Source organism: Chrysochloris asiatica, unplaced genomic scaffold (assembly GCF_000296735.1).
Source record: "Chrysochloris asiatica unplaced genomic scaffold, ChrAsi1.0 scaffold00081, whole genome shotgun sequence".
NCBI lineage: Eukaryota > Metazoa > Chordata > Mammalia > Afrosoricida > Chrysochloridae > Chrysochloris > Chrysochloris asiatica.
Window position 1 is genome coordinate 2,305,304 of NW_006408599.1, and position 25,927 is coordinate 2,331,230.

Sequence of the window (25,927 nt, forward strand, 5' to 3'; positions counted from 1 at the left end):
ATTTTTAGAAGTCCCTTGTATGCATTACTTCTATAAATCATAAATCAAATGTCGGTTTCAAAAACAGAACTGTTTATTCTACGTGTCTATTGTCATACCTGGGTCTTCAGCTTTTCCAGCTCTGCCCTCTTGGCCTGAAGAAGGCTCTCAGACTCTTGAAGGACCTGCAGGTGGTGGTCCTCATTGCGCTCTGCTGTCTCGATGTCTTTTTGCAGCTTATGAAGCCTGTAAAGCACCAGCAGAATTAAGACTGGACCTGAGAGTGCTCTTCTAGTCCCAAATTCCCACATCCCGGCAGAGGCCTTACTTACTCTTCTGTCAGTTTTTCCTTCTTCTTGTGTAAATACAGGAAGTCTGAGTCTTTTGTTGCTACAACTTTGTTGATTTCTTTCAAGACTTCTTCTTGCTCAATTTTGTGCTGTTCCAAATCCTTTGCATCAGCCTGGAGCAATCTAAAACACATCACTTTTTTTCTCCAAGACCCTTAGACTTAACATTGTACTATTTGTCATAAAATTAGTATCCTCTTAGAACCAAGTTTTTCATTCATCTCACCACTATATCTCAGTGGCTAAGGGGCTTCACATACCTTAGCTGTTGATCGGCTTTGACAAGGTTAATAGCAGTTTCCTGAGCTCTCCTTTCTAGCTCTTCAGCATCTGATTCAGTTTGTAATAAGTCTCTCTTGGTATCAGTCAACTTCTCAACAGCATGTTTTGTCTGCAAAGAGTGTCATTAAAAGCAATTTAGTTACATTACTTACTGGTTACAAGTTAGGATGCTAACCTCATAGTAAGCAGTTTGTTCCATGGAGAAAGACAAGGCTTTCAGCTCCTGTAAAGATTTACAGCCTTAGTAACCCTCTACAGGGTTGCTATGCGTCAGAACCGACTCCACGGCACATCATCACCACCACTCTCACTTACGCTCAGCTACTGGCAATACAAACTTTTAGATCACAAAAAGGTGATGCAGAAAAAAAATTTTTTTTTAATGTCCAATCACTTCAACTCCTAATTCTTTACAAATAACTGGGAAGCAAAGAAATACTACAAAAAGATTGCTCCTTATATAATGAAATAACATAAAACTTCACAAATAACAGATTCAGTAAGTAGGACTGCAGACACACAACTGAACATGGCATACTCTTTAAAATGATAACACGGTAACGTAGCAACACAGGAGAATGTCAGTGGTATTATGTTAGTAAAAATATACAAGGGGGCTTCAAAAAGTTTGTGGAAAAATTCCATTATCTTTTAGTTAATTTTTTACATGAATTTTTTGAAATCCCTCATATATGCATATGGTACAAGCACTCTGAGAGCTTCTATGCAAAACTCTATGTCAACAAAGACAGAAAGTCTGCACACACAAATAGTCATTTGAGGATGGTGAGACGTACATAATTTTTAAAATTTCAAAATAACCTGTAATATTACAAGTATGTCCTTTTTTTTTTCAATTAAAAAAAAAAAAAAAATCCTAACCAAGTAAGTGGCAAGGAAGTGATTTTTACCAAAACTCCCCTCCAGAGACTCTTGCTTTTTTTTAGATTGTATCATGATAAGTAAAAACTCATTAATCTGAGGATGATTTGGTTGAGAAAAACATAATAAATACATTTAAAGTTTTGAAACTGCTTCCTGTATAAGATTTGAAAAAAACAGTATATATGAGGGGGCTTTTAATTTCATTTTTCCACTTTTTGAGCCATATATATATGTATATATCATATGTCAGTTTGTCATACTGTGGTGGCTTGTGGTTTGCTGTGATGCTGGAAGCTATGCCAGCAGTAAAAACACCAGCAGGATCACCCATGGTGGAAGAAGGAGAGGCAGACTACTTCTGAATGGTTAGCAACTGAACACCTTAAGAACAGCAGCAGAGCTGGTCCGAAGTTTGGTGAGACTTGGGAACTCCTGAGCCCAAGACTCATTAACAATCTGTGACATTAACCTAGTCATGGAGGGCTAGAGCTGAGAATGATGCATCCAGCTGATATGAAGTGGGGGAAGACACACAAGAATGCCCAAACTTGCAGATAAGATAGTACCCATTTGACCTAGCCTTGATGACTTGATGACCAGAGCTCAACTAAAGGAAGATAAAGAAATTTGTTAAAGGAAGCAAGTGTAAGCTGATACAATTTGATGAACTTGCCCTATACTTGTGGATGTAGTAGCTCAAAGTACCAACCGAGAGGGAAGGAGTCTTCACATCAAGAATCAAATATATCCCCTCAGTATACAGGATTGATAAGGATGGGCAACTTAGACATTTGGCTACCTAAAATGGGGGGCTTTAAAAGCCACGAAGTGACTGGCTTACAAGTTTTCAAGAGGAAGTTTAGTTTTAGAGCGAGCAGGGGAAGGTAGAATCCCCACTGAAAAATTTTCATCTCGTCTAGACGGTTCTGGTGAAAGGAGATGGGGATAAAATTCTTATGATTTAATAGTAATTGTTATCATGACTAACTGTGATTGTCATAACTGTAAAGGCAGAAGTTTTGTAACTAAAAGGGGGGACTAATTAATCTTACAGTCCAGGAACAGAGGACCCTAAGACTACTGAGGGCGAAGAGCATGAGCTGGAATATGGGGCCATACCCAAAGAAACAAAGACACCCGGGGTAGAGGCAGAGATGATGGCATGGAGAGAGAGAACATTTCAGGAATCTAGACTCAATGAAAGAGAAAGACTGTGTGCTGGTGGCAAGGAGGTAGGCTTGCAGAATGTGCCCTTTGGTTGTTTAAATGATCATATATTTCTAAGTTTTTTGTGCACATAAAAAAAAAAAAAAAAGAGGGAATAGAAACAAATAATCATTGCAATGAAACAAAGTGGTATACGTTAAGCGTAAAACGGATGTTCTCCCATGTAAACTATCAGTCAGTTCACAATATAAAAGCTTTCTTACAAAAAGAGTAGCAGCAGAAGAGTGCCGGAAGATGAATCTCTCAGGTTGGAAGGCACTCAAAATATAGCCGAGGAAGAGCTGCCTATCAAAAGTAGAGCTGATGTTAACACGGATGATGGTGCACAACTCAAAATGAGGAGATACAGCTGCAAACATCATTAATAATCAAATGTGGAATGTACAAAGTATGAATCTGGGAAAACTGGAAGTTACCAAAAATGAAATGAACAAAAAGATTGATATCCTAGGTATTAGTAAGCTGAAATGGATAGGTATTGGCCATTCTGAATCAGACAATCGTATGGTTTACTATACTGGGAATGACAAAATGAGGAGGAATGGTGTTGCATTCATCATAAAAAACATTTTAAAATCTAGCTTGAAGTGCAATACTGTCTGTGATGAGATAATATTCATATGCCTACAAGGAACACCAGTTAATAATAATATTCATATTTTTGCACAAATCACTAAACCCAGCAATGATGAAACTGAAGAATTCTACCAACTTCTTCAGTCAGAAATTGATCAAACACCCAATCAAGATGCATTGATAATTACTGGTGATTAGAATGCAAAGGCTGGAAATAAAGAGGAAGGATTGGCGGTTGGAAAATATGGTCTTGGTGATAGACACGATGCTATATATCACATGATAGAATTTTGCAAGACCAATTACTTATTCATTGCAAATATCTTTTTCAACAATATAAATGGTGACTATACATGTGTACCACACCAGATAGAATACATAGGAATCAACTCAACTCCATCTATGGGAAGAAATGATGGAGAAGCTCAGTGTCATCTGCCAAAACAAGGCCAGGTGCGGACTGTGGAACAGATCACCAATTGCTCATATTCAAGTTCAGGCTGAAGCTGAAGAAAATTAAATTAATTCCAGAAGGGCCAAAATACGATCTTGAGAATATCCCACCTGAATTTGAGACCACATCAAGAACAGAGCTGATCATTAGACATTAATGACAGATCAGAAGAGCTGTGGGATGACATCAAGAACATCATAAACAGAGAAAGCAAAAAGTCACTAAAAAGACAAGAAAGCAAGAAAAGACCAAAGTGAATGTCAGAAGAAACGCTGAAACTTGTTTTTTGAACGTAAAGAAGTTAAAAGCAACTGGAAAGCATGATGGAGTAAAAGAGCTGAACAAGAAATTTCAAAGGGCAGCTTGAGAAGACAAAGTCAAGTATTATAATGAAATGTCCGAAGACCTGGAGTTAGAAAATCAAAAGGAAAGAACACGCTCAGCTTTTCTCAAGCTGAAAGAACTAGAAAAAAAATTCAAGCCTCGGGTTGTGAAGAACATGGCATCAGGAGTGGAGCAAGACTCATTAACAATCTGTGATAGATAGAAGACATAACATTGCTTTCTACAAATTAAGAGGACTTGAAGTATTTACTGATGAAGATGAATGACTACAGCCTTCAGTATGGATTATACCTTAATGTAAAGAAAACAAAAATCCTCACAACTGGACCAATAAATATCATCATAACTGGACAAAAATGTTGTTAGAGATTTCATTTTGCTTGGATCCATAGTCAACACTCATGAAAGCAACAGTCAAGAAATCAAACAACATATTGCATTAGAATACTTAAAATACTTTAAATGTAAAGCATTAAGACAATAGAAGAATCAATACATTGCAATTATGGTGTTGAAGAAGACTGAAAGTGCCGTGGGCTGCCACAAAGACAAACAAATCTGTCTTGGAGAAGAACAACTAGAATGTTCCTTAGAAGCTAGGATGGCAAGACTTCATCTCTCATACTCTGGACATGTTGTTGGGAGGGATCAGTCCTGCTTTACCCAAACTGGAGGGTCAGCAAAAAAGAAACCCCCAACGAGCTAGCTGAACATGGTGGCAGCAACAATGAGCTCAAACATTACAACTGTGAGGACAGCACAGACAGGGCAGTGTTTCATTCTGTTGTTCATAACGCCACTATTAGTTGGAACCAACTCCATGGTACTTAGCAACAAAAATAACACACACATATATGCAAAGATATATATGGAGTCCTGGAGTAGTGCCGTGAGGTAATGCACTGCATGTGAAAATCTGTTTTATCTGCAAGGTCAGTGGTTCAAGCTTACTAGTCACTCCTCAGAAACCCTATACAGAATCACTATGGGTTGGAACTGACTCAGTGGCCCGTAACAACAGCATCAACATATATATATGTAAAATTAACCTAATTTCTTTTTCTGTATAAAATACGAAGCTTAAAAGAAAGCAATAAACAAGAGCTTGGTTTGTATTTGGTTGAGCAGTGACTCACCTTCATCCAGTGAAGTCAAGTTTTGCTGTTGCACTAATGTCAGGTGTCTGTATATTAAGCTTGTCTATAAAATATTCTGTGTATATGCATAAGAGTTGTCAAACTCTGAGAGACCTAGATGGCTCACTCTATTTCCTTTCAGATAGTTGATTAGTCCATTCTATTAGCAAAGCAATAAGCAAGCCTTACTAAGCATTCCCGAAGATCACATTTCTAAGGAGCTTTTGTCTACTCTGTCAGGTTTTAACATGTCTGACACAGTCCTTACACAGCACAGCTACTTCCTCACTCCTCCTCCCTACCAGATACTTCCCTGAGTCATCTGAGGCATTTTGGTTCCATTACTAACTCCGCTTACTACAGGTACCATCATTAACATATATATGTAGATGTGTATTATTGATGATACCATATATACATATGTATATATGTTGTTGTTGTTAAGTGCCGTCGAGTCGGTTCCGACCCATAGCGACCCTGTACAGGGTTTCCGAGGCTGTAAATCTTTATGGGAGCAGAAAGCCTCATCTTTCTCCCACGGAGCATCTGGTGTGTATGTGTATATTTGTGTGTGTGTGTGTATATATATATATACACACACACACACATATATACATACATACATACATACATACCAGTGATAAATTTTTCTCTTTCTCACAGCTATTTTCTTTCACAGGTAACCTAACATGATAGCAGAAGGAATTGGTCATCTGAAAAGAGACGTGGATGTTTTTCCATTCTTATTATAGCTATCACTCACAGAATTTTTTGAATAACTTAACTCATTAACTCATTCATTTCCGCCCTTAGATAACAGATTTTTGATCATTTAGAAAGATCCATGTACAATATAAAAATTGTAATGGTAGTATGTCATTGAGTCAGTTCTGACTCATAGTGACTGTAAATCTTCACGGGAACAGAAAGCCTCATCTTTTTCCAGTGGAGTGTTTGGTGGAGTTGAACTGTTGACCTTGCAGTTAGCAGCCCAATTCATAATCCTTTATGCCATCAGGGCTCTTGCAATATAAAAGTGGTGGTAGTTATGTGCCATATAATCGGTTCTGACTGACAGCAACCCTAGGTCGGGTTTCTGAGGCTGTAAATCTGAGAATAGGGTTTCTGAGGCTGTAAATCTTTGTTGTTGTTGTGAAGTACCAACGAGTCGGTTCCGACCCATAGCGACCTTGTATAGGGTTTCCAAGAAGCAGCTGGTGAGCTTGAACCACCAATCTTGCAGTTCAAATGGCTTTGCAGTCTGGCACATTAACCCACAGTGCCATACCAGAACTCCTGTAAATCTTTACGGGAGCAGAAAACCTTATCTTTCTCCCATGGAACAGCTGCTAGTTTTGAACTGATGACCTTGAGGCTGGCAGCCCAATTTGTAACCACTCTGCTACCAGAGCTCCTTAATACAAAAGTTGTTGCTATTTGGTTAAATGTTGTAGAGTTGGTTCTGACTCATAAAGACCCTGTATAGGGTTTCTGAGGAGCAGCTGGTGAGCTTGAACCAACGACCTTGCAGTTCAAACCAACTTTGCAGTCCAGTGCATTAACCCACGGCACCACGCCAAGAGTCTGCACCACACTCCTAAATTGTTCCATGTGAGTAAGGAATTTTTTCCATCGTGAAATTTTCTAAAAGCTCTCTTGATAAGGCAGAATTTCAGCTGTGTGATCCTGGGTCAGTCCCTAGACTATATAAGCTTCACCTGTAAACTGGACTAGCCCCATATAATGAGGTTGCCTAAAGGATTAAATTAAATTGCATTTATAAATGGAAAGCCCAATAACGTGGGGCTATAAAAGGGGCTCAGTAAAAGTTAGCTCCCTTTCTGCCTCAACATCATTCTATTGTTATAGTCTAAAGAGTACTGTCTCAGACCCAAAATCTTTGATTTTATAACATTACCATCTTGGGGAAAAAGTAAGACCACAAGGCTTGTGAGGTCCATTGAGTCTTTAAATGAATATAAGTAAGATCTATTCAAAACACTCGGATCTTAGACACTGACAAGGTAAGAAGTGGAGTTTGATGGAACCTACATGTGCTTTAAATATATGTAACGTCATGTAATTCATAGTAAACAGCATTGTGAAGCAGGTATTCTCACTGTCAATTTATAGATGAGGAAAGCAAAGCTCTGGTGACTTAAAATGATTTTCCAAATTCCCACAGCTCCTAAAGTAGCAGTCTGGCCCAGAACCCAGTTGCCTGACTTGTGCTCTTACCCTAATTTCTCTACTTCTTATTGTGAGGAGCCCTAGTGGCTGAATGGGTTATGAATTGGGCCGCTAGCTGAAAGGTCAGCAGTCTGAGTCCGCCAGCCACTCCACAGAAGAAAGATGATACTTTCTACTCCCGTAAAGGTGTACAGCCTCAGAAACTCTATGAAGGGTTGCTATGAGTTGGAACTGACTCGACAGCACACAACAACAACAATCCTTCCTGTCTCACCCACACTGAATTCCCAGCTAAAATCACAAGAGGACATACTTTCTCTTTTATGCTTGTGAGTTCGTTCTCAGCCTCCGCCAGGAGTCGGTCTGCCTCCCTGAGCTCTGCACGGCGTTTCAGAAGAGTCTTTTCAATGCATTCAATTTCATCTACAATATCTTCATGGTGCTTGAGTGATTTTTCTATTTCTAGTTCAGTAATAAGACTCTCAACATTTCCATCAATGAAGTCCCTTAGGAAAAAATATACAGACATGCATGAAAGGCTGCGACATGCAGACAAAGTAGACACTTACAGCCTAACTGGTAAATTGATTCATTACAATATTCTCATTTATATAAGGGAAAAAAAAAAAAAGAAACTACATTCAAATACATTCAAGTTACATTTATTATTTGTTCAAGAAGGTATTGTTGTTGTTAAGTGCCATGAAGTCCGTTCCAACCCATAGCAACACTGTCTGTATAGGGTTTCCAAGAAGCAGCTGGTTACCTTGAACTGCCAACCTTGAGGTTCAAAATGACTTTGCAGTCCAGTGCATTAACCCACAGTGCCACACCAGGATATACTGCATTATACATAATGTATAAAGACAACAAAAATTACCGTATTGTCAACACTTGGCCAAACCAATGTTGCCAGTAGCAAGAGCAACAACATAACACAGTTAGAAGCTGGGACTCTCCACACTTCAGGACAGAAATGAAGACAGACTCACCTTAACAGGTTCTTTCTAACTGAGGAGCACAGAATTATTTTCTTCTTTGAGTATTTTTGTCTTATCCAGGATTCTTAGACGAATCATTTATTACAAGTTTACAACACGGAAGTGAAATGATTACTCCTTATGACAACCCTGCTAAAACGCACCTCACAATCCAAACAAAACAACAAAGGCCCTCACATATTTGCTGCTGCTGCTGTGTGCTGTTAGAGTTGGTTCTGACTCAGTGATCCGGGTATAGCATTTCTGAGGTTGTAAATCTTTACAGGAGCAGAAAGCCTAATTTTTCTTCTGAAGAGTGGCTGGTGGATTTGAACTGTTGACCTTGCCATTAGCAGCCCAATGCATAACCCACTATGCTACCACGACTCCTTTTCACATATGTACCCACAAAATAATAGCTATAATCACCCCCCTCAATATAGATCTAGTCCCGATCTTCTTCTGAGGGTTGTCCCTGCTATTCCTTGAAAGATCAGTTAGTCGTTCACATATCTGTTCCTAGAAGGCAGTGCCCACCATGTGTGTCCTCCCATAGGTCTCCCCTTACCCTGGAGCCTGGCCCCACCTGGCTTAAATGACAACTAGGGAAATGTAATCATTTACTGACCACTGCAGAAGTTGGTCCAATCACTTGATGCAGCACTCATGAAAGCTGTGTGCTAGCAGTGACACAGGCTGGGACACAAACGAACGCCCTGCCACTATCCTCAAGGAGCTCCTGGTCTCCTTATAACATTGTGTGAACAGTACTATGACCCATTCTTAACCCTGAGTTGTGGGGTCTGATGAAAGAAAGGCTTTTTAAAAGAGGAAATTCCTAACCTTCCTCTTGTAAAACAGCCTGGAGTTCAGTGGGAGACGGAAGGGAAAACAGCACAAAGGTGTGGAGACAGGGAAAAAACCAGCATGCTCAGGAACACCACAGGGTGGAAGCAGGAATAGATCACTTTGTGGAAGAGGATTTTAAAAACAAAACAGGACTGAGATCCTAGTTGTTAAGTGCTGTCGAATAGGATCTGATTCATAGCAACTCTATACAGGGTTTCCAAGAAGCAGCTAGCAGCTAGTGAGTTTGAACTGACACCTTTGTGGTTAACAATCCAGTGCTGATCCAATAGGGCTGGCCACCTCAGGCCTTCTGAGATCCTGGAGGGTGGTGCATATCCTGTTATGATGGAGAGTGACCTGGGAGGGTAGTATGGCCAGATTTGCAGTCAATCTGAAGGTAGAGCGGAGAGGAAAAAACTAGACAGGGGAGGCCAGTGAGGAAGCTGTCACAACGGCCTAAGGTGAGGCCTAAGGTGAGACTGGCGAGAGGCAGGTGCAGCGGAGGTAAAAGAGTGGGACCTATTTGAGAGCTCCTTGAGTCAGGAGGACTCAGTGAACAACTGAATGCCTTTGGGAGTGAGGGAAAGGGAAAGTTGGAAAGACCTGAACTGTTTATAGATATGGTGGAGAGATGGTTACGCCATTATCCAAGAGGGATACAAGAAAAATGGATTGGGATTATCAGCCAAAAAGATTTAGACCTTCATTGTTCCATATGATAGTCACCATGTAACCTAGTTAAAATTAAGTTGCTGTTATTAGTCAATTGGACAATTTCAAGTACCCACATGAAGTTAGTGGCTATTATTTTGGACAGTACAGATCTAGAACATTTTCAAGACTGCAGAAAGCTCTCTTAGCACTGAATTTACACTGTCTTAAAGAATTAATCTCATATTCACCTGAATTATAACAATAAAATAGCTAATAATCTTACTTTCGCTGTTGATGTTTTTGGATGGTCCTATGTAGCTCTTCTACTTCATGCTCTAAGTCTTTCTTCTCTTGCAAAAGACCATCAATATTATGATGCAACTCTTCCATTTCTTTTTCAGACGGCCGCGTACAGACTCTCATCCACCCTTCTTCCCTTCTCTTTGATTTCAAATGCTGCATTATTTCTTCTAATCTAGAAACTTCATTCTCCTGGACAACAATAAAACGCAATACTGAAACATCTAAGGATATTTTCTTTTTTGCCCAAACCTCCTAAACATTAACAATGATTAAAGTGGAATCTATAATCTGAAATTGTGGTAGATTCTAAGACGTTAGTATGAAAAGAAGAACGAAGTCACTGATTTTTTTTTTTTTTTTCCCACATCACAATGGATTCACTGAGGTTTGAACGTTTCCGTTAGTCCCACCAAGCACCTCTAGTAGGTAATCTCTGTCTCAACATGCAGACTCTAGTAGAAGAGACAGACCAGAGGCCTCTCCCTCCACTGGGCACATGGGAGGGGAGTTTTTGAGAAGGCTGCCCAGAGGAACGGATATTCTGAAGAAGAATGAAATGAGAAAGAGCCAGGCGGAGGAAAGAACATGCACGAACGTAGATTGGTAGAAAAGCGCACCTGGGAAGCTAAAACAGAGGGGCACTGTTGGACAGTTAAAGAACTTGTTTAAGAGATTATCAACAAATGCTGAGGAGACAGAATTGTTATAAATATAACGTTGTATTAAAAAACTGTACGATATTACCAGTGACTATCATTTTTTATTTTGTAGATATAGGAAACTAGTCTCATTTATTAAAATACAGTTGGTGGCTTGGCACACAGGTGTCCTAGCCCTTTATGTTTCCATCAATTGGATGAGAAAGGAAGGACAAAAAAAAGAGCTGGAGGTATTCAGGGGTTGAAGAATATTAGAATGCATTTTATTTCTTCAGAACTGTAAAGTTAATCACCTAGTGCTTAGGAAGTAATCTTTTTCTAGTCATGCTAGTCTAATTTTTCTAATGTGAGAAAAGAACATACACCGTAGAAGACAGTTTTTCTTTCTGTTGTACATAGGGTCACTATGAGTTGGAACCAACTCGATGGCATCTAACAACAAACTAGTACTTACAAATTTAAAAAATGCTGTACGACCATTAAAAATGCTGTTTAAAAACTTGTTAAAACTATGGGGAACTGCTTATAACATTATGTGGGAAAAGCAGCATACAAAAATTGTATGTAGAGGAAGAAAAGAACTCTGAAAGGAAATATGAAAGAGTGACAAATCAGTCTTACCATCCAGAGATAATCCCCATCAAAACCTTGCTGAACACTGTTTATCTGTGTCTAAAAACATGCACACACATATATATCTATACATACGTGTACAAGTATAGGCACTAGTAAGTGAATATGCACACACAGTAATATGGAATTTTTAATAGAAAAATAGAGACCATTTTTTAAATGGTTAATTTCTGGATTGAACTTATTTGTTATAAAAATGGATTTTTATAGACTGGCCTGGGATCATAACTCCTCTTCACAATATGATAAGAGAAGGCTCGCACACTTCTAAACATCGGCCTTACCAATCCACCTTCGGGATACAAGCCATTCACATAGCACCTGAAATTGTGACATTCTGGATCCAGCCTGTTCAGTCACCTGTGGAAGAAGAGGGGGTGGGGACCTGGCATCTTTCCACTTACTAAGTTATGATGTTCTGGGACGTTGCAATGCAGCACACCCATGGGGATGAGGGGGATCGAGAAGTTGGGGGGTGGAGGTCCATACACAATGGGGGCCCCAGCAGGAGGAGGTCCATAAACAACAGTTCCGGGGGTGAGAGGTCGGCTGTTGTTGGGCAAGGGAGGGGGTGGTGCATACAGGGCCATGCCCTGCGGCACAGGAGACCCGTCGGGAAAGACTGTATACATCATGTATCCAGGCGGAGGGGCAAATGGGGGCTCCTCTTGGTCAGCCACGTCACTCTCTTCCTGGCTATCTCCTCCACTGTCTTCATCTTCAAAGAAATGAACAGAAGAGGGTTTCACTCCCGTGTTTTACAAGGCAAACAGATTAAGTAGAGAACTGCAGAACTCAGGTCTGCATACCAGAGATATGAGAATAAAACAGGAAAACAGGCCAAAAGCAGATCAAAACAGGAATTCAAAGTCTTTTCAGGGGCTGAGACTTGAGTTTTCATTATTACCTATCTTTTGGTTTATCTGTCCATTTGCTCATTCCTTCACTCAGCACACCACATAAAAGACCACCAGATATGTGCTGAGAGCAACTCCAGCACCCAGTATTTACCTGCATCATGACATACAGCACTCTCTAGTGAGGGGCTTACTTATCTCCCCTAGAAGCAGGAAATAATTCTTGTTTATCACTGAAAACAGAGAACCCAATAAACAATTCCTGAATGAACTCATTCTCATAAGATTGGATTCTCACCTTACAGATGAACTGTCTAAGAACAATTAAATCATCTTCATTTCTATTAAATTAAAAGAGCCAGGATTCACCCCAAGTCTTGACTGTCCACATTCAGAACTTTGGAAGGCAGACCTCCAAACACATTCATTTAGTAGAGTGAGATGAATGCCCTGACACAAGGACATATGCCGCCTTGATCAGCAGTACAAACCAAGAAGCTGCTCATAAACGGTGTAATGTTTGAAAACTGGGTCTTACTGAAAGAAAAGTAAGAATAAGATGGGGAAAGGAAAAAACAATAAGGACATTCCACACAGAAGGTTTAAAACACGGAGTTTTGAGAAAATGACATGCAGTTGGGTGTGGATGACATGTGCGAGAGAGCATTGGGAGGTGAGGCTTCATATGTGGTTGTTGGCCAAGACCAGATCACAGAGGACCTTGCAGAGCAAGTTAAGGAGTCTGGACTATGTCTTACGAACTTCAGAGAGCTAGTAAAATGTTATGAAACAGACAAGAAAAGTGCAACCTCCCTTACGTGGTTTAACCTACCTCTATTTGAAAAAGACTTATATAAGCCACTTCTTATGGGAGAATAAACCCAGTATCCTGAGGCGGGTGGCAGTCCACTGCATTCCTTCCCATCTTGCTCCCCAGTATGTGGTTTTCTAATTGGAGTTGAGGCTGCACACTTTAGGCCAACACCAGAGTCCTTGGTGGCCTGGGAACTATGGCTAGAAACCTAAAATAAATGATAGCAGAGTATACTATTTATTACAAATGGAAAGGATGATTTTGAGAAATGTTGTAAATTCTAGAACTGTCAAAAGCCATATATTAGAATTCTCATTTTTCCCAGAAGTGAGAAGTGTTTACAGGGTCCTGTACAAAGGTTCAGTTGGTTGCTAGCCCTTTGGATGCTGTCGGCCTGGCACCTTTAGGGAGGCGGTGCTGAGAACAGAGCTGTGTGCACAATGGCTGAGGTCAGATCAGAATGCTTTGTGAAAATGAAGGGCTCAAAATTTAGTCAAAGCAACATACTCCACTTAGCACTTCAAAAATGACTATTTGGTAACATTCATTTCTTGTCCTGCCTTTCAATATAATTTTCTAGAGATCACAAGTCCTTGATCATGTTGAAATGGGAAAAGCACAATACACGGCTACTGGGTTGGGTCAGTGAAAAAGGAAAACAAGTTTTCCGTAAGTGATCAGACCCCTGAGTTCAGCCATTCTTCTCCCTGTGCTCATCTTCCCTAGTGTTTTCTCTTCTTTTGCTTGGTCCTTGATGGCCCAGCAAGAGAAACCAGTGAATTTTCCATTTTCAATCCTAGGAGTTGAAGTCTCCTGCTGTTCTGGGAGGTTGGCTTGAATTTAAAGTTCTGCTCTATTTTTCTCCTCTTTTCTCCCTATTCAGCTCAGGCTTACAATGTTTTGTTCTAAGCCATCTTGCTGTAGATCCACCTCCACCTCAGACTGCGCCAAGGATATTGGGAGAAAGGTCCCAGATTCTGTTCATTGGGTTCTGGTTAAACCTACACAGTCCTGGGATCCCATCAGAGCCATTTCTAATCCTTGCTCTTCAAATTGTCACCCAGGGCCTCTGCTTGGATATGTGCAGCCTAGTGTTCTCCTCCCTTCACCCAGTCAGGCACAAAGCCCTGACTGTTCTGTCTCCTCAACAACTCTCCATTCCATCTCTCCTCCCCTAGCACTGGTCTAGGACTGGTTTCTGCTATCCCTCACCTGAATGATTGCTAACAGTCACATAAAAACCTTACTCTGCCACCAGTCTAGCCCCCACACTCAGCCAAAATAGAGTTGATACAGTTCTGACCATGTTGCACATACCCCCAGCTTCCCACAGTCTAAGTACCAGGAATTTCAAGGCCCTTTAAAAAACACTATGATCCCAGCCTATTTCTCCAGCTTCAACTTTCACTGTTCTCATTCAGCCCTCTAGCCCCACGAGGCCAGGCCTAAACCAACTATTGTTTTCATACCAGCTGTTCCCTCCTTCCTAAAAGCCCATCCCTCTCTGCTTATTAACTGCTAACTTTACCACATGGGGTGAACTTCCCCATGGGACCAGTCCTCTGGGTACCCCACCATTGCTGAGAACCAGACTAGTCTACAGGAAGCATGGGTATACGTTGTTAAAATGAAATGTAATCAGGTGTCTATTTTTCTGTCTGCACCTCGGCATAATTTATCTCCATTTTTAACAGGCTATCTGGACTTGACTCACCTAATCCTCTTACAGCATCCTCATTCAGGGACCCACAGCACACACCACATGAACACAAAAGGACAATTACTACTTCTTCTCTGGGACGGCCTGATTTTTATCTCAGTATTAAAAACAGTTTTGAACCTCAACTTTGTGGCTCTTAATATATAATTTAGCATAATAAATGTATGGTTGGTATATAAATATTTCTGTATGATTCCTGTTCACATATTTGAGGAAGAGACACTGTCATGTTTTCTTTGAGAAAATTCAGTACACACTCCCAGCACCACATAGTTCCTACTTTTGATGATGGTGGTGGTGGCATAAAGTACCAATAGCCTCGTCTTTTGAAAGGATCTGCTATGCTGCTGATGTAATCATTCTGATGAGAAACTTCACGACGGAGTTCAGCAATTTCTTCCAAGACATTTTCAAAGCCTCCTTTGCTAGCTGTAAAGGAAGGCAGTTTTAGGAAATTGGTACGAAATCACCCACTTCCTTCCTTTCTCTCTCAAAATCCAAAATGGATTTCATGACTGCCAATAAATTTTATCAGCTCCTTGAAGCTGGCTTGAAGCCTGGCCTTTTGTAATTCATTTTTGCTAATACTTGAAAAGGATGCACACATCCTTCTGCTGTTAAAAAATGGGGCAAAGAAAGCAAATTTACAGACATGTCAGCATCATTTCTTTTGAATATACAAGTCTCTTGTCAGTTTCTTTGTAATTAACTTTCTAGATTTTGCACTTATTCATTAAGCTAATTAGACAGCTTAAATAATAAGTAAACCAAACATTGAATTATTTTTCAACAGATCAACAAAAAAGACGAAAAACGAAGACTTCATTTTAAAATACTACTATCTGCTGTGAAAACAACCACCACCAAAGCACTACTGAATTCAAAGCCTTACCAGCCCCAGGGAGGTCTAGTAAATTCCGCAGCCTTGTAATCTCTGTCCTTTGTCTCTCCATTATCTCATTGAGTTTATCCATTTCCAGCACCTGTGAGTTGCCTACTAAGGTGCCTGCATCTGCTTTCTCCATCTCCATTAGAAACTATGGACAAATCATATGCAAAAAGCTGCCAATAAATTAATTCTTTCCAAGATGCACTTATCCTTGCAACCTGATCATAAATCTGTAACTTTTATTTACATTTCCCCAGTGAGGAAATCAAATTACTCCTTATCTTTAAACTGCTCTGTGTTTGGTGCAATATAAAACATGGATGGACTACTGACTGCACTTTAAAATTCTTTAAGGTGTCCGCCGCAGTCATTGTTCTTTCAGAAACTAAAAAGCACTCAGTAAGGAAAAAGTCTCAGTGTGCCTGCCAGTACTGACCTGGTCCTCTTTGTCCCTGAGAAGATTCTGCAGGAGCTCAATCTCTGCTTCTGCTCGGCTCAGATCCCGGGCTGCACGCGTTGCCTTTTTACTGAACCTCTCGGCTTCCTGCAGCTCCTGCGAGGACAAAGGTAGAAAAAACGGCAGGACGGCCATCACAGGTAGTCTTCTCAGTGTCTCCTCTCTCATACCGATTCCTCTTGAATCAGTTGCCTGTCTGGCTGTCCCAGGGACATGTGGCAGCCCACTCGGTACCCACTATGGGAGCTAAATGGAAAGGGGCTGGCTCTATTACTGTCCATGACTGGTGTCACTGAAATGATTTACTAATTGTAATCTCATTAGCATTGTAATCTCCAGAGCACCACCATAACAACATGAACTCAGGCAGGAGTCCTAACTGCTCTGTGAAGTAACTGAGCATCATCTGACTGCACATGATGAAAAATCTGAAGTTCAGAGGGACCATACGGTAAGCCCTCAAAATCCTTGTCTAGGTGTGTCTTGAAACCTTCCTAAGCAGATCAAAAATCCCTTCAGGTGGGGCCAGAAGGATTCCCTGATGATTCCTTTCAGCATTCAACAGAGTGCAAGGCCCATGGTGGCACAAAATAACTTCCTGGAGTTGTAGTAAGGGAAATAAAATCTTCAGTTCTTAAGAGAAACCACCAAATTTAGTTTTTATAAAATAAAGTCTAAAACAAGAGATCAATAATAAAGTTGCTAAATTTTGTACCCGCAGTATAACTGATGGAAAACTGTCTCACTATCTATAAACTCACCTCTGCTCGCTCCTGGTTAATTTTCCTAACAGTTCCATGAAGGGACTTAAGCTGGTCTTTGGCAATGGTGAGCTCAGCTGTGGCTAGCTTATCAGAGGCAGCCACAGCTTTTTTTAGTTTCTTCAATTCTTTATCTAAGCCAAGAAATTGCTCCTGGGACCTGGCATCTTCAATTTTCTTCTAAAATAAAAGAAGCATTCATTAAACAGATGAGTCCTTTGGCAGAAAAAATCAAAAGAGCCAAACCGTGAGAACGCAGCGCACTCTGCTCATGTTTGCCCTTAGTGCAGTCTGCTAGATGTAAACTCCACGAGAGGGACTCTGTTCACTGCTGCATGCCCTCTACCTACAACTATGCCTGGTACACAGCAGACACTTGAGAATATTCACAGAACCAACAGATGACTGAAAATATCTCAAAACTGCATGGTAAGCTTGGAATCCAATTAGTCTTCCCAGACAAGAATCTTAGTGATCATCATTCACAAACACTTGTCACCTCAGACAGATCAGATACTTAGAATCAATCACTGAATCAGGCACTGGGCAAAGGGTGATAACCATAATAGTCTTGGAGCTTATAGTGTACAACACACAGATAATAAACAAATCATCAGAAATATGTAAAATTAAACCCATGACAGTGTTTTAAAGAAATCTTGGTGTGATGCTGTGGATTACTGAACCGAACTGCAAAGTTAGTTTAAACTACAAGGTCGACAATTCAAGCTCACCAGCTGCTCCTCAGAAACCCAATACAGGGGTCACTGTGTGTCGGAACCGACTCAACGGCACTTAACAACAGTGTTATAAATGCACAGGACAGGGTACTATTCAGAGACGATAGCAGGAGAGCTCTAGACGGGTGGAGGAGGGGACGGTCAGAAGAACAGTGAAAAAATGACACGGGGGAAGGGTAGGAGGGAATAAGGACCTCAGCATTATTAAGGAACTGAATGGAAACAGGAGCTGAGAGAGATAAAGAGAGGACCTCAGCATTATTAAGGAACTGAATGGAAACAGGAGCTGAGAGAGATAAAGAGAGGACCTCAGAGACTAGAGAATCCTGGTCTTTATCCTATGAAGTAACGTATCTGGACATATTATTACTCTAAGAACTTGAACTCGTGGGGACTGACAAAGCCAATTCACACTTTAGCAAGAGCACATTAGCTCTTATGTGGAGAGCAGTGTATGAGAAAAACTGGGAGATTTGTCAGGTGGCTATAGTAGTCATCCAGAGTTGGCTAGATGAGGGTGATAGCTGACATCAGAGACGGTCAAGGAGCACACACTGAAGACACGGCACTAATTTGGAGCGGACCTCATAGCACTTGAGAGCTGATGGGCTCTCAGTGAAGTATGGAGCACGTTATCTGCTGAAGTTGGAAGGAGGGGTGGACAGTATGAGGAGTACAGCACACACGGGAGGAGAGCACACGAAAGTAAACTCAGGAGAAAACACGAAGTGCCCATTTGAGGTTAGGGACCAAGAGTTTATAGTGTTACCAGTATGCCTGCCTGGGTGAATTTTTTCCTCCAAAAATACTTAGGATGGGTGAAGGTCCAAAGATAGCAGAGACTGCAGTTTTGTCAGGGAGTCAAGATAGAGAAAAAGGCAGGGGTCTTGAGGATATTGCAAAAGAACAAAATTAACTAAACTGATTAAAAAGGCGGTGGGGGGGAAGTAGCATAGCTAATAAACTGGAAGTCTCATCAAGGGTGAAAAACTGGTCGAGTTGGGGTGCTGGCAGCTAAGAGGTTATAATTGGAGTGGGATGCTTTGATTTGTGATTCCAGGGTGGTAGGCGGAATTTCTGATTTTGACAAGATTCAGGATGTGACAATAGGAGTAGATAATTGAGGTGTGCTGGAGGAGAGGTCCAAAGAGCAGGCAGGGTATAAGAAAGGAAAGTGAGATACCCCATGAATGTGTCCACCAACCAGGCAAGGGATTTCTAAGCAGACAAACTCAACCCAAAAGCATCTGCTGAATACCAGCTGACTCTAAACTTACTCCGCACATTCCCAGCTCCCTCGTTTCCCATCTTCTAGGTCTCTCTTAGGTCATGTTCACCTCTGTGGCAGCAATTCAGCCAGCGGTACCCATGGATCACACTCCTCCCACTGACACCAAACTGGTGGCCCTCACAGGCAGGATTCGATCAGCACATACTTCTGTGTCTCATTTTTCTGGTCTTCCTTACCTTTTTCTCTAACTCTTGGAGTTGGGCCAGAATTCTCTCCTTCTCTTCATCGGCTTCCTGAAGTTGAAGATCTGTAAGGCCTTGGATTTCCTCCATACTTTTCAGATTTTCTTGTAAATAGTGAATTTCATTCTCCAATTTCTGGATTCTTACTTCATGTTGCCTCTTATCAAAATTAATCTGTGAGGAAATCAAGTTTCAATGATAGCTTTTAAACAAAATACATTTCCCAAACATCTTAGAGAATTGTATTTCATTATTAAAGAGTATAATATATTTTGGGTTCATTAGGTATTGGGGATAGTTTTACCTTGAATACATTCTAGAATCCATTTGAACGTTCACCAAAAATCATTACATTCCTTACATAAAACACAGGATTCTGGGGCCACACTATCCTCTAGCAGTATGGTGTTATTTACATTCACGTCATGAACATCTCTCACTTGTTTCCAAAACAAGAAAAATATAGCATCACAAACAAGCCTGCCTCTCACATCAGTATTCAGGGTCAAAATTCAGTGACACTCAGTTTAACTTGTTATGAGTGAAAACAACAACAATTATATTGCATTTACGTAAGAAAGGCAGCATAGTGATTTGCTGAAACACTAAATTTGCCAAAAACTTCCCTCCAGCTTCCTCTTGCCCTTTTCTTACTCTGGCTTCAAGGGCTCTCTCACAGGCCTGCTTGAACTCTTCTTGTCCGTTTGCCAGTTTCTCTTGCTGCAGAGCCATTTCTTCTTGGAGTTTTCTCTCTCTGACTTGTGCTTCCTCTCTTTCCCATTGGGACTGTGCAAGGATTTCACTGAACTGTTTTTGTAAGTTGGTAAGGCTTTTCCCTAAGATATCAGAAGGACTGTCGAATCTGGCAAGGGAGGAAAAAAAAGATGGTAGAAATTGACATTTTGTGACCCTCGATGCAAATATGCTGTTAAAATTAGTGCAAGGACTAATTTGTTATGGGTTAACATTAGTCCTGTGCAAAACTGTGTGGCACGGGACTGATGTCAACCTATAACAATTTACTGAGCAAATTACTGTTTTATCAAATGAATATAGGCTGATGCAGGCTAGAATGTTTGCCCAAAGGATGCATGTCCATTTCATACATTTAAAACTTATCTTGTTTTTCTTTTGAAACCACTTAATTTGCAAAGATTTTGTCCCTGCTTGATAGGTATCAGGTGCTGTGGATTCCTGAAGAACCATGGAGAGCAGTAGCTTTACATTGGAAGGGAACATGCAACCTGGGTTCATTTTTGTTTTCATTTTTTACTGGGAATTGAGTGAAAGTTGACAGAGCAGATTATCAGTTGTACATTCAACTAAGCGTACATTTCATTTCATTTCAATGTCTGCAATCCCCTACCTGGAACAACAGTTACCTCACTTTTTCCCTGTAACTCTTATTTCCATTTCACCTTCTTTCCCAACCCTTCTGAACTCTGTCTTTAGGTAAATACTGCCCTTTTGATCTTGAACGGCTGACCATTCCCTGGTGTATATGCTTCAATAGTGTTGTCTCCACTCTCCACTTATCTCCTGCTTGGCTGAAAATTGAGCTATGGGGGTGTATTCAGTTTCATAGTTTTGGGTTCCTCCAGTCTCTTTCTGACCAGTATGCCTTATCTTTTTTTTCCCCCCATAATTTTGTGGGCTCTTCTTTTTGTAAAATGTTATTGTGGTAAAAATGTATATAACAAAATGCTTGCTATTTTACTCATTTTAAAATATATGAGGATGCTTCAAAAAGTTCACAGAAAAATGAAATTAAGAGATAATGGAGGGAAGTGCTTGCTAATCTCTAACTGCTTCTGTCCGGTAAGGTTGCTCCTATCTGGATCTCTAAGACCTGCTATGAAGACGTCGCTATGCCAAAGCACCAAAGGGAAAAAATGGAGGACAGGAAAAATAAAGTCATCTATCCATATTGTAGAAGAGCAGCTCAAATCATGAGGCCCACGAACAAACAAAAAGAGAAAAATTGAATAATGAAAAAGCTGTGCATCTCAACATTATTGGTGAAAAACTACAGTAGTTTCAAAATCATCTTTATGCCAAAAAAGTAGAATATTCAAAAAGGATGCGTGTGAATGAATTGAAAGTTACATCAATCGATTGAGCAGTGAGTTGGAGCAGATTGAGTTACATAACAGCATCAAAGACAGACGGAGAAGGCAACACTATTCTCAAGAGACAGTTATCAAGCAGACGATGGAGCATGAGCGACAGCAATATGAAGGATATGGCCTTGAGATTCCAAACACAGTAGATGCTAGTAAACTGAGAACTTTTAGGGAATGAAATTTAATCTGAAGAAGTTGCGAAACACTACAACGAGAACAATCTGTGCTAATGATGCAATTCCCAAGAAATGTAAGAAAAAAAAAATGGTACAACTGTAGACAAAGTCTTAGAAGAATTGAAACAAAAAGATGAATCCAGTGACTCAGATGAGGAAATGACTCCAGTAACCTAATTGTCTATACTTGAGTTAAGAAAAAATAATGTGAGAGCTTCAAGTTTCACGGGTTGGTTATGGTAAATAATTGTCTGGATCATTCCTGTACATGAAAAGAGTTCCATTTGCAGTTTTATAAAACAATGTTAGAATTTTTGCTTAAAACATTGTTAGGATGAATAATGAATGTTGCTTTATTATTTATATTAAGGTGTTAAAATGGGTAGACATGATCTATGAAACCCATTTAAACTGAATTTCTAACTGATATGAATGAGAACAGGTGTGTTTGTTTTCTTTCTCATGTTTATTTAGGACAGCCTAATTGGGCAGAAGTGGGTTTTAACCTCATATATTGAAACTTCCATAGCAATTTGTTTGTAAAAGGGTCTGGCTGATATTTTTTGAACTGTCAGGATAGCAATTTTGTCTTTCAGTAATAATCCTTTTAAACATTAACCTTATTTTTTACAATACATAAAAAATGTGAGATGGAATTCAAAAAGACTGATGAATTATACATCATTCTTATTTATTATCTTCTGAGATAAATGGTAAAGAAATGAACAATGATTTATACTTAATCATTTATCTTTGGATAAGTGACTTTCGGTTAATGCTGTTTGTTATGTTTCTGCTCTTAAATTGTGAAAAATTAATGTTTTGTTTGTGAAAAGATAACTGAAGACTATAGAGCCAGTTATTCTAATGATGCCTTTTTTTCCCCCCTTCAAGAGACAGGTTAAATTGACAAATAATTGACTTATGATTTCAAGTATCAGAAAAAACACAGTTGTGGTAAAATGTTAGTTTTTACAAATCTCGTTACATGCACCTTGTCCTGTAGTGTGTTTTGTAAAGGATACTATGGAAGTGGATCTGTGTATTTTCAAGAAAAGAAAAAGAAATATTAGTGGTGTATGTTAACTAGATAGCAAGTCTTATTGACAGGTTATTTAAAATGTTAGAACTGTTTTATCTATGAAAATCAAGAACAGTTTATTTCCACAATTTCCATTCTTTAATGATTTAATTCATTTTCACTGATGTAGCTGATGCTGATTTGCTTTAGTAATCTGAAAACAAAAGGCATGGTTTTGTGATCACATAAGTTCAGCTCTTCTTTAATCTTTGGGAAAGTTCCTGGATGTCTTTTATTCTGGGTTTATATGTGCTTCAAATTTAATCTCATGATGACTGTAAAATCAAATCACTACAATAAAGGAAAAAAAAATTACAAAAATAAAAAAAGATAATGGAATGTTTCCATAAACTTTTTGTCACCCTCTCATATGATTCAGTAGGATTTGGCGCTGGACTGCAAACCACAAGGTCAGCAGTTCAAACCTACCAGTTGCTCCTCAGAAACCCTATACAAGTTGTCTATGGGTCAGAACTGACTCAACAGCACTTCACAATTACATTCACCCTGTTGAGCAACCACCACCACTAACTATTTCCCAAAGTTTGCCATCAAGCCAAACAGGAACGCTGTATCCCTTAAAAGTAACTCCCCACTAGCTCCTTCCCCCAGGCCCTTGGTAACTATTAATAATCTTTGGTCTTCATGCATCTGCCTATTCTAAGTATTTCATATAAGTAGAATCATACAGTATTTTTCCTTTTGTGTCTGAATTATTTCATTTAGCATGTTTTCAAGGTTCACCCTCATTATAGCATTCATCAGAACTTCATTTCTTGTTATGACTGAATAATATTCCATGTATGGATATACTACACTTTGTATATCCATTCATCTGTTGATGACCACTTTGAGTTGTTTGTATTTTTTGACTACTGTGAATAATATAATGAATATTGGTATATAAGTATCTGTATGAATTCCTGCTTTCAAGTCTTTGGGGTATATACTTAGGAGTAGAAATGCTGGGTCACATGATAACTCTATGTTTAACTTTCTGAGGAGCTGTCAAACCATTTTACACAGAAGCTGTCCCTTTTACATACATTCCACAAACAATGAATGAGAGTTTCAATTTTTCCACACCCTTGATAATACTTGCTCTTGTTCATTTTTCTGAGAACCATTCTGTTGTTTTGTGCTGACACCCTGTGACAGAGAACTGCCTGCAAGGCTTCCTAGGCTGTAATCTTTATGAGAACAGATCACCAGGCCTTCTCTCCTGTGGAATAGCTGGGAGGTCTGAACCTTTCAGTTAGCCAAGGGCTTAACCACTGCAACACCAGCCACCCTACTGGGAATGAAGTGCTAGCTCCCTGTGGTTTTGGTCAGCATTTTCCTAATGACAGTGAGTATCTTTTCAGCACTTATATACCTTCTTTACAGAATTGTCAATTCAAGTCTTCTTCCCATTTTTAAAAAGTAATACCTTAGTTAAGTTTTTAGTTACAGTTTACAAAGTGAATTAGGTTCCATTTAACTACTATGAACAAATTATTCAGTGACATTGGTTGCATTTTCAAAATGTGTCAACATTCTAATTATTTCCATCTAGTTGTACTGTTTCCATTCATCTAGTTTTCCTGCCCTACTCTACTTCTTTTACTTTTCTTTGCTTTAGTGTTACAGTTGACCATATGGTCCCACACAGTTAATTTTTTTTAAAGGAGTTCTTATGAGTGATATGGTTCATTTCAAGAGCCAATCTGTTATTCTGCTATTTAGACATAGGTGACCTCTGGAAGTAGTTTCAGTTCAGAAGTTTAAAGGGTCTCTTAGGGCAACAGTCTCAGGGTTTCTGAAGTCTGAATATATCCAGTAAGTCTGGCCCTTTTTTTTTTAAGATTTTAAGTTCTGTTCTATATTTTTTTCCCATTCTACCTGGCACGATCCTATAGCATCCCTGGCCAGAATGGTCAGCAGTGGTAACTGGATAGTATTTACTTCTTGTTTCAGGATAGATTCCTCATCCCTCCTCGTTTGTCCAAATTAATTAAAGTGACAAGAGCAATGTGAAAGATTTTATAGGTACTTTGGAGGGAAGTTGAGTTTGTTAATGGGGAAGGAACATTTTTCTTTCTGATTATGTCTTTCTCTTGTTTAATTGCTCTGTTTAGGACTTCCAGTATAATGCTAAATGTTGTTGCTGTTAAGTGCTGTGGAGTCCCTTCCAACTCTCAGAAACCCTGTATGAGGATTTCTGAGCATGAGAAATGACAAATAGTTTCTCTTTGTTATGAGGTCACCAATGAGGTATCATGAGTGCTCCAGAAACCCAATCTGTACTCATTTTTGTAAGAGTGAGGCTTTCTTTATATTGTTTTGCAAAATCGGGCGCCCACCCTAGAGGACACAGGGAGACACACACCTTTTGGCTGGCTGGCCAAGAATTATACTTTATTCCTAAAAGGTCCCTCCCCTGGTTCCTCACTGACTGAGTAATATGGGGTTAACAATCTTTCCCCAGATGTTACCTATGGCATTACACCTGATAGCTGTATTCTTATTTAAAGTTCCTAGTGACCAGGTTCTTTCTCCTCTGCCAACTCATTCTGCTCACATACCCCTGAGTGTGAATCAACAATTTATGTCTGGTCTAGCAATCTCCTGGGCCTTATATACCTGAAGATGGACCATCTTGAGAATTTCTCACAGGAGGAGCAGCTAGTGAATTTGAACTGCTGACCTTGCAATCAAACCAACCTTGCAGTCCAGTGCATTATCACACAGCGCCAATTTGTTGTTGTTGTTAGGTGCCATCAAGTAGATACCAACTCATAGAGACCTTATGCACAGCAGAACGAAACACTGCCCGATCCTGGGCCAACCTCACTACTGTTACCACACTTGAGTCCATCGATGCTGCCACTTGGCCAATTCATCTCATTGGCACTTTCAATATTCTCCTCCAACACCAAAACTCAAAGCATCAATTCCACGGTCTTCCTTATTCACTGTCCAGCTTTCGCATCCATATGAGATATTGAAAATATCATGGCTTGCTTGGGTCAGGCGCACCTTAGTCCTCAAGCTGACATCTTTGCTCTTCAACACTTTAAAAAGCTCTTATGCAGCAGATTTGCCTAATGCAATACATCCTTTGATTTCTTGACTGCTACTTCATGAGTGTCGATAGTTGAACCAAGAAAAATGTAAGTCCTTGACAACCTCAATCTTTTCTCTGTTGATAAGAATGTTGTTTATTAGTCCAGTGGTGAGGATTTTTGTTTTCTTTACATTGAAATGTAATCCATACCGAAGGCTGTGCTCTTTGATCTTCATCAGTAAATGTTTTAAGTCCTCTTCACTTTCAGCAAGCAAGGTTGTATCATCT

The 25,927-nt window shown here is 39.8% G+C and overlaps 1 protein-coding gene across 1 annotated transcript in view; it reads right to left on the minus strand.

The window, feature by feature from the left end:
* CNTRL (centriolin) overlaps nt 1-25,927 on the minus strand; it is a 109,546-nt gene that overhangs the window by 17,406 nt on the left and 66,213 nt on the right. Inside the window, exons 16-28 of the mRNA XM_006865666.1 lie at nt 19,868-20,075; nt 19,208-19,387; nt 17,001-17,180; nt 16,219-16,335; nt 15,786-15,930; nt 15,174-15,322; nt 13,192-13,381; nt 11,907-12,220; nt 10,191-10,399; nt 7,738-7,930; nt 590-720; nt 312-452; nt 99-225 (exon numbers count right to left, since the gene is read on the minus strand). Of these exons, the coding sequence (XP_006865728.1) occupies nt 99-225; nt 312-452; nt 590-720; nt 7,738-7,930; nt 10,191-10,399; nt 11,907-12,220; nt 13,192-13,381; nt 15,174-15,322; nt 15,786-15,930; nt 16,219-16,335; nt 17,001-17,180; nt 19,208-19,387; nt 19,868-20,075 (2,284 nt within the window). The remainder of the gene's footprint in view (nt 1-98; nt 226-311; nt 453-589; nt 721-7,737; nt 7,931-10,190; nt 10,400-11,906; nt 12,221-13,191; nt 13,382-15,173; nt 15,323-15,785; nt 15,931-16,218; nt 16,336-17,000; nt 17,181-19,207; nt 19,388-19,867; nt 20,076-25,927) is intronic.